The following is a 10000-nucleotide window of genomic DNA, read 5'->3' on the forward strand; positions in this document are numbered from 1 at the left end:
GGACGGACCAATCACATCATGTATAGAGTCGGCGGGCGGGGCCATAATGACGACGGCCGAGTTGTGTTTGAGTGCTTCTAGTAAACACAGAAACTGGAGAACGGCGGCGGTCTTTCGAATCAGCTTTGACCGCGACTCTGGAAGACTTGGAGTTAAGCTTTTCTCTGACAACTTTTCAAAGACATCATCCATAGCAACGAGGTCAACCCCCGTCCTCTTCTCTCTGTTCCTTAGTAAAAGTTGCTCTCAGCAGCTTGGTGAATAGGTTAAGAGAAAACTTGTAACTAAGAACTTTTAATGCCATTTAAGGAGAACTCTTAGTGGTAAGATAAAATGTTTTGTGAATACAGCCTCTGAAGCCTAGTAGTGAATGTGTTATAAGCAGTATGATAATATTCATCCGCAGTCACACAGACCCGAAGCTAATGAAAAACAATATTCTGCCGCAAAATGCATAGCAATCTTCCCAAAAACCCATTATAATAATTGTCTCATTTAGCAGTGCCTTTAATACGGTTTTGTATATAGTGCAGTAATATAGTGATGTTTCTGTCTCTGTGAATATCATTGTTTGAATGAAAGCGATCATTTGTCATTCAGCTCTGACTCCTGCTGCAGTTTGTGCGGTGACTCTCGTTCGGCTCACGCGGTATTTTCAATATTTAATTGCAGTTAATCGGTTCTCTAACTGAACAGAATGATTTTTACTACTATATAATATATCAAAACTGGGACGTAACAGAACTGTGTGTTTTGTTTCACTGGTGCAGTGTCCGTTCTCGGAGCATATAAGCCCTGCCCGTGTGAGGCGCGCCACTTCTCGAGATTCCTGCTTTTATTAGAGAGAAGAATGTGTGCAGCCCCCTCCCCCTGAAGCTTCGAATATTCGATGTCGGTTACTACCGAAGCGTCGAAGGTAAAAAAAATAAATGATATTCAGACCAGCCCTAATGGTTCCTTATAAAATGACTTTATCTGGCTTGAGTTTATTGCAGTTTCTAAATCATGCTACTTTCTACCAGGTGTCTGTTAGTTCACAACACTGGACTAGAGATTGTATTGTTCTTCACACGATTGGTATCGGTCAACACTCAGAATTTTGGTATTCTGAATGAAAAAAAAAAACATAGTATCGATGCATCCCTATTATTTATGCTTATTTTTGCACTTACACACGTGTTTCTTAATCATTGGGACTAAAACAGATAGTGAGATGGCGCTTAAAAGACAGGAGCGACATCTGGGTCTCCTGAGTCACATCCAAAGAGAAGCATGTGGAGGAAAAGTGGAAGTCAGGGCCTCTGATCATAGGATAGGCCTACATGCAGACCATCTTTGGCTGCTCTGTCTTGCTTCGAGGAACCCAGATAGCATGATCATATACTTGTAACGGATGTGGGGATACATTAGCATAGCATAGAAAAAATATATATATTTTGCGTTAAACATTTTCGCTGCATCAAGCAGGAAATATTAACAGCCATGGGGTCCGTTCTTCATAACTCACTTAATACATCCGAGAAGATTTGACAGATCACAGATCTTTTAATCATGATAACTGATCTCTGGTTAATTTGGTTCTTCAAAAAAAATTGCGGATTGGATTTAAAAAAATACAAATAAAAAATAAATAAAAATCACTGCGCGTTCTTGTGTTGACTGAAGAGGGCAGATACAGCGATCCTCGAAACCACGATCAGCAATGCAGCGATTGGCTGGCGTCAAGACAATGTAATGACTTCATATAATTAAAAAAGCCCCCTGGCAAATAACTTGACAAAGAAAAAGGAAAAAAAAACATTCTGGACCTTTACAAGGAAACAGACAAATGACCAAACCAACATAAAAGTTAGATGAACTAAATGTGCACTGTTTTAAAGAACATGATTCCCAATTATTTATATTCACGATTTTATAATATTTGTACACCCTTTACATTTTTATTTCAATATTGTAATTTCATTTCTAATTCAATTTGAAGCAGATTTGTTACGTGACAGTATTAAGTTTCTTAACGGTCAAGAACAAATTATCTGCATCTCTTGCGCTGAATCAAGCCAATCCCATATCGGTCATCACTCAAATGAACATCCACGTGTGTAAACCTCCAATACAACTATCAAGTAATTATTCCATCACAATTCACAAAAATCTCTTAATCAAGTGACTGTGTCTATAGTATTATATGCAACTTTTACACAACATTATAATATGAACTTTTATATTATTATTAATTTAAATTATATTATTGCCCCTGGTTCAGTAATGAACTCTTGTAATAAAGTAGCAATGGCTGGGACAGATTTTAAATATTACCTCAAGATGCAATCTAATCCTGTTTACATGAAATAAGGCTGCTCCTGAGCAGGTTTAAGCGTACGGACCTGTTGCTATGACAGCAAGTCCAGGGTGAGCCGAAAAATCCAAGATCATGTCAAATCGTCAACAATCAAATCCAGCTAACTGAGTTAGCAGCGTACGAAGAACGGGCCCCTGGTTAATATGAAACTATGTAAACAAGCGACAGTTCACCAATTGTGTAACAAGTTTAACAGCCCTCACTAAGATTTTAACTGGACAATAAAATGAACAACATAACAGGCTTGACTCATGTTCAAGGGTCAGTAGTGAAAACAAGCATGGTGTGTGCTTAGTGCTTGTGTTTGTAGCAATTAGAGGTGTAACGGTTCTAGATGAAGAGAACAAAAAAAAAAGAACTGCACCGTGGTTCATCTGTAATATGGTTTGTTGAAAATAACATGCAAAACAGACAGACAGAGTTCAGCTTTGTTTCTGTCAATGAACACACATCCTGGCTTCCCAATACATTACGACAGAGACGATCAATAAACGTGGACAAAACAGTCACTGTATGCCTGAATATGACCAGTCCATCGCCCAGGTGTTGATAGTGTGCACTCATCCGGGTCTCACACAGTGCGCAAATATCGAGTTCTCCATTTCACACAAAAATTGTCAACAAGCCAGTCGTTTTCAAACATAAACAAAAAAGACACAGCATTGTACAGTATTTCTCCAGGAAATCACTCACTGCTCTTGAATGAATAGCTTTTGTAACTTTAATAATCATCATCCTTTACCTAATTTATACAGTGAAAACTAAATATATGCAATGTTATTTTACATTTGATTACTTTATTATATTTATGTGCCTGAAAACTACTGTTAGATACATGAAAAGCACTATTTATTTTACATTGAGCACATACCGAACCGTACCAAAGCCATGACCCTTAAGTCAGGATAAAAACCAAACCGTGAGACCGATCAGATTTTTACTTCACAATTATCGTGGCCAAATAATTTTCACAATAACAATATTATGGTGAGAATGTGAGATCTATAGAAATTTTGATAAATGAATTCACCATAAAATACTCTCAACCAGCATTAAGATGACGCAGTCACATTTATCTTTTTTCTGTAATTTTTCTTGGCCGAAATCAGAATATGCCTGATCTGCAATTCTGCTTGAGCACTTAAGATTTTATTACACAGATTTTGCAAGTTAGTCACACTCATTTTACTGTGCTTCACACACTGTACATACATTAGCCGTAAAATTTCACGTGACTGTACCTTTAAGGTGTTGTAACATCACATACTAAAAGTGTCAATCTGATTATCTATGATATTATGAAATGTGTAGAAGTATTACAACATCAATATTACAAATATAGTCAAAACATGTACATTGCGACACCCTATTATGAACGACCCACTGATATAGGGCCTAGTAGTGTTGTCACGATACTAAAATTATGACTTCGATATGATACCAGACCAAAATACCTCGATACCGGTACTAAATCGATACCACGGTAAGGCGTGTGCGTGCGCCTCAGGTCAGAGCCCAGTAGCTCGAGCATGTCCCGCACCGCGCTCTCTTCTCATGCGCGCATATTTCTGGTGCTTTCTTTATCATGCACTGCGCGTATATTTAACTCTTTAATGTTTAGTGAACAGTGGAAGCAGAGCTCTGCACACACGTCCTGACACACATTCACACAAATTAAGAAACACAGCTCATATTAGCGCTGTCCTCCTTAAAGTACCGGTACTAATAAAAGTCCATATCGTACCGTTTGTAATAGCAGGGTATCGCAATACTTTTCTAGTACCGGTATATCGTGCATCACTACAGCCTAGTGTGTGTCAGTTTGTGTGGCGATGAGTTATCTAAGCCCCTGACTACAGTCTCAAGGAGATTTGTTAACATAAAAAAACCCTGTTCATTAACACACCCACAATCCTGTGGGAGCTGCACTTACACTCTCCAGCAGACAGCTGTGACGAACACAAAACTGAGACGTGGTTCTCGACAGAGCACAGCTCGATCTTCCACCCAGCCAATTAGATCATCATTCAACAACGTCCCATTAGAATCATTAACAATTAAAATCAAATCCTGCACTTCTTCAAATAAAGCACAGGCGTTGGATAATAGGCAAAAACTTGCTAAATAATTGAGCTGTTGTGCATTTTCCTGTCAGTCTCTATTCAGCCTTTATGATGATAGAAGACAGCTGGGAGAATGTCAGAAATGCCTGTCTGCCATAAGTGATTTCAAACCTGAGTCTACTGAGAATTAAATTTGCTAAGTGTAGCCGGAGCAGCTGAGAGACAGAGCACTTAGTGTGAGCGGTACAGAATCTACAGAGAAGCTGAATGCAGTAGTTTAACAGAACAAACCATCAGACGGTGTTTAGCAGAAATGCTGTCTCCGGTCAGGGCGACATTCTGGGAAAGGAATGGATGTTTCATGTGTTTGCGGCTAGTGTGGAGGAAACAGTCAGGCTTCTGTACTTCAACAAACGATCCACTAAAAAGAAGCCATTTAGTCAAGCAGATCTTGTTGCTGATAATTATGTTATTGAATTATGAATTGGCCAGCAAATCAGACAACACGCAGCACACAACATCACGCTTTCATACAGAATATACATACTCTTTTTGCCATTTCAAACATAGTCAGGGGCCAAATTCTATTAATAGGAAGAAAAACAAATGCAGTATTTACTAAGACACAGTAGGCTCTTCCATACTGAACTTCACGAATACTGTACTCATCTTACTAAAAAGTATTGTGGTATTACTATGGTACTATGAAATATACCATGACATTGTCACTCAATTAGAGGTTGACCGATAAGTGGATTTTACCAATAACAATAACTAGGTATGTCTGTGCTGCCCGATAACCGATAAATCAACCGATAAACTATGCTTTTAAATAATAAATAATCAAAATAATAAAATATGAATTACAGTGATGATAAAAAAGCAACTGAAAGTGAATGTGAAAGTGAATACAGTTTGCTTTCTCATGTCATTAGCTTTAAAAGGGACCTATTATGACCCTTTTTACAAGATAGAAAATAAATCTTATGTCCCCAGGTTGTGTATAGCATGATAAAATTAACACTATGCGGGCAAGGAAAAAAACCGCGCCATTTTGTGTGTGTGTGCGTCCCTTTAAATGTAAATGAGTTAGTGCTTCCAGCCACAGCTTCAAGTGCTCATGCTGCGGTGTCAGACAATAATGCCAACAGAGCTAAACAATATATGCTGCAAGGCGATGGAACATAGTATATAGTATAGTTTAGTTTAATTACAGTTATAACATAAATAAAAATAGTAAAAAAAAAGAATAAATAAAAAATAAAAATCACCTCCCTCATGGATGTCATGAAGGGCAAAATTTGCCATATAGACCAAAGCCACTGGCCTAGAAATCTATGCTGCGTTCAGATCCACTTTAAGACACGCACTTGCAAACTTCCCTAAGCACTTCCCCTTGGGGGAATCCCTGCCGCCATTTTGAAGTGCGTTCCACTTCGTGAAGTGGACAAGGGAAGTTTGTATGGACAGACCCTTGCTCCCTCGATTTTGACCGAGTGAGCGAGTCTACTTCATATGTACACTTCAGGCAGCTTCATATACCACAATGCAATGCGATTGTGACGTCACCACATATCACGTTTAATTTACCCCACCACAAACAGCTATAACTATTTTTAAAAACATTTAAAACAACCCAAACACATCCATATACATATAGAATGCTGCATTAAACAATTTCGTAAAGGTAAAAAAAATAATATATCAACTCCATAGTGGATTCGAAGTGATCAAGGGCTTAGGGCGTTCCAATTCAGTCCATTTGCAAAGTTTCCGCCAGTAGTGGACACTCATGCAACATAGGCATGATGCACATCCGAGTGAACGAGACGGAGGGAAATTTGCGAGTGAAGGGCATGATAAAAACAAACTGAAACGCAGCACATCTAATCTGCCGCAAGTGTTGTCTAGCAACTCAATACACTTCTGAACACCAAACTCTAGTCAGGCCAGTCACATCATATACAAAGTAGGACGGGCTTAACGCAATGACGGCAGAGTTGCGTGCTACTTGTAAACAAAGAAGCTGGCGAACGGCGGCTAATGCATTTTTTGTGTGAAATAATATTTATTTTGTCCTTTAAAAGTGTGCTTTCACTTTAATTGAGCGTCAGGACCATCAGCAGCGCAGCAAAAATAGGCTCGCCACCGAAACCCCCGCTTCACTGCTGCTCACGCGACGCTCACACACTGCTCTGCTCCTGAAAGCTCCTCCTGACGCTCCTCAGACAACAGTATACATTTTTTTTAAAAAGCCAGTTCATGACACCTTTAACCTTTCCTTTGAGAAAAGAAAGAACGGCACTGAAATCATTCTTAAGAAAGAAAGATGTGTTCGGAGTTTTGCCGACCAGATACGGCAAAAGTTTAATCTTTCAACTAGCTCTGCTTCACGTTGCTCTGGTTGGTTGTAGCTCTATCCTATCACGTGCAGAGGGAGTTTGAAAGACAACCGTTTATCCCGCCCCTCAGATTGAGCCCTGTGAATGGTAAGTTCCCAAACCAAACATCTTGATGTGGGTCCTGCTTGTCAGGCTACAAAACCACAATTTGTACCAGGCCGTAAAGTTGGGCATTTTGGGGCTCAATGAGATTCTGCTCCAGTCGAGGAATTGCAGTTTAAGTCACTTCCGCATTGGCTTCAACAGAAACTGGGTGAGGATGCCGCTCGGTTAAATGTATACAGACTTTATGCCTTTTCGGGGAATGCGTAATAAACTTGTAGACTTTATATCCATAAAACAACTGTAATAAAGTCTGTGCTCTCCCTTTCAGTAAAGCCGTGACCAGTACTGACAAGTGTTATAGCTCTGGAGACTAAGCTGGATCATGAAACAGTTGGTACTGATCTATCCTTGAGTAACAACTTTACTGCAAAACCTGTGCTGTGTATTGCCCCTGGTTCACAAAGCAGTCTGGTGTAAAATGATTCGCGTAGACAAACTGATTTAGTTATATGGGACACTTTCCCATCAAAAATAAAACTAGTCCACAGCACCTTTGATTTATTTCCACTCAACAAAACACCCGAGTTGTTTACGAGATATTATTGTTGCTCCAGCTGGAGAAAATGGCGGACATGCCATTAGCGTGGTCTATGCTAATATGGAAAAGTCCGTAAACAGTCATGGACGGGGCCTGTACATAATTATATCACTTTGCCCAGAATCTCCAAACGGCTTGTTGTGAGACACTGCTTATGATTTATGGGGATTTAAAATAAAATTGTTGATGGATTTTTATAATTATAGGGTGGTTGTGTACACACACAGCCAACACACATGTATGTTCAAACAATGTCAAAGTCAATTTTGCATAACAGCAAAGATACTGCTGCCTACTGCGCAGACTCGCGTGTCAAAACAAACTAGACAAGTTGTCGTCAGTGACAGTTTTTATTTCAAGCAATGGACACAACCCGGAAAAACTATCGGTATGGGTTCCAGCAATCGTTTATCATGCAGATTAATCAGCAAAACCGATCAATGTACGTGACCCATCATAACAACTGTCTACAGAGGACACCAACTGACTAGGTCAAGTTTTAGTCATTTTGTTATGCGTTTTTGTCCGTTTTTATTAATTAACTTTTTTATATATTTCTATTTTGCTTTACTTTTATTTCAATTTTAGTAACTTTAGTACTTCAGCTAAAACTTATTTCATTTCTAATTTTTATTCAAGTTAAGTTTATTTTAGTTTAGCTTTTTCAATATTATAGTTTTACTTTACTTGTTTCCAGATCAGTCGGATTATGAAAGAACCGATTCAAAATAACTGACTATTATTATTCTAATGACACACATGCCAACAACATCTTTGGCACGGATCCATGTTGAAAAACAGAGCTACAAGTGAATTTACACTTTTTTCCATGTTCCATTGGGAAGACAGGAACAGTCCTGATCCAAGATGAAATGGCAGAATGTTAGTAACGGCCTCTGCCTCCAGCATGGCTGTGTTAGATTCATGATTGACACCACATGATCATTTGGCTTCAGTCTGCCTGTCTCTTCTCTGCTATTTGGAGCCTGAGTCACCCGGCATGACCCAAAGCCTCCAATGTAACCAGTGTCTCTACCATACTTTGCCCATCAGTGAGTCACGTCCCATGATGGAGCAGCATGTGGCACACTTCATATTCCAATAAAACCTTAAATATTACTGTTCATACAACAGTAAAGGTGAACTTACCAGTTTAATGCCAATGTTGAAAAGTTACGAAAACACAGTGTATGAAAAAGTTGAATGAACTACCAACCCTGAATGATTTTTGACAATAATTATTGCTGACAAAGGTGCAAAATATTCAGAGATTTTCATGAGGGTCAACATTTTAGGAGCATTTATGTCAGCATAATTTTAGGGGGGCAATTATCTCAAACCAGTTGTTGATGTTTTTTGTTTTTTGCATCCCTAGTTTGAAATCAAACTATATCAAGTAGATGATTAACTTGCTTGAAACACATTTGGAAGATTTAAATGTGCAATTATGTGATAAATGATGACAACGCTTTGTCAAAGTAATATCTGATACTGATCCTAAATGAAAACGGCCAAGTGCCTAAGTGCCCATCCATACATCCTTACACAAACAAATTTACAAACATAAAAACTACAGTACAATTATTACAAATAATGTTTAAAATACTATGAAATGTGACATTAAACGTCCCTTTTTTAAGAGGCACCATCTTAAGTTAAGACTTAAAAAGAACAAATGAACATCAGTTCACAAATAAGATGTTACTCTGTTCTTATAGTTAGGTCTATTATTTTGGAATAAATGTAAAAATGCTTAATGGTCACTCAATTGAAGACAACTATACTGAACTAATGTAAAAATTCAATACAGAACTTTTTTATAGTGTAAACAATAATGTTCATTTAGGCAATTTAACCTGGTAACCGTATTGATAGTAGCCTAAGTATAACTGGAACATAAATAAACATGAAAGCAGTGGACTTTGCCTCATCAGAACACCACTGCACTTATATTATATGCAAAATGTGAGTTTGACTATAATAAGCATCAGATTCCAAACAACGCAGGTTGTAGATCTTCTTTAACATGAACCTTCATGATACGCTGTTAATATTACATGGATAAACCGACCCCTGACAAAAGTTACAAAGTGTTCTGAACGGACTTCACGCATTAGACGCGTTCGTGTCAATGTCAAGAGCATCAGCTGCGAATAAGAGCCGTTTGTGTCTCACCTGAAGCGGCCGCCGCAGTGCTGGCACTGCTCCCCGACCCATCCTGGCTCGCATACACACACGCCGCTGGCTGTGTTACACTGGCCGTTCAAGCACGGCTTATCGCACTCCTTAGCCTCCGTTGCCGCAGGCAGACGTACCAGTCCGCTGAGGGCTGAAATGAAGAGAAGAGATCGCAGTACGGTGCCGTGAAGGCCTGCGCGAGCCAGGCCGTGTGAGAGACACCAGCCCCGGTCAAGGGCCCTCCGAACCTCCGCGGCCATTCGCACAGAAACGGCTGATAGACGGTGGAGAATCCGCTGCTAGTGACTAGCGGAGGACGGGAGACAAAGGATAGCAGTGTCGTCGAGGCTGTCGA

The 10000-nt window shown here is 39.3% G+C and overlaps 1 protein-coding gene across 2 annotated transcripts in view; it reads right to left on the reverse strand.

The window, feature by feature from the left end:
• The window catches only part of atrn (attractin), a 92837-nt gene that overhangs the window by 82691 nt on the left and 146 nt on the right, over nt 1-10000 (reverse strand). For both annotated transcript variants that reach the window (XM_067422047.1, XM_067422048.1), the window contains exon 1: nt 9643-10000. This exon is cut by the window's right edge. In XM_067422047.1, the coding sequence (XP_067278148.1) occupies nt 9643-9905 (263 nt within the window). In that variant the 5' untranslated portion in view covers nt 9906-10000. The remainder of the gene's footprint in view (nt 1-9642) is intronic.

The sequence above is a fragment of the Pseudorasbora parva genome, chromosome 17, assembly GCF_024679245.1.
Source record: "Pseudorasbora parva isolate DD20220531a chromosome 17, ASM2467924v1, whole genome shotgun sequence".
Classification (NCBI taxonomy): domain Eukaryota; kingdom Metazoa; phylum Chordata; class Actinopteri; order Cypriniformes; family Gobionidae; genus Pseudorasbora; species Pseudorasbora parva.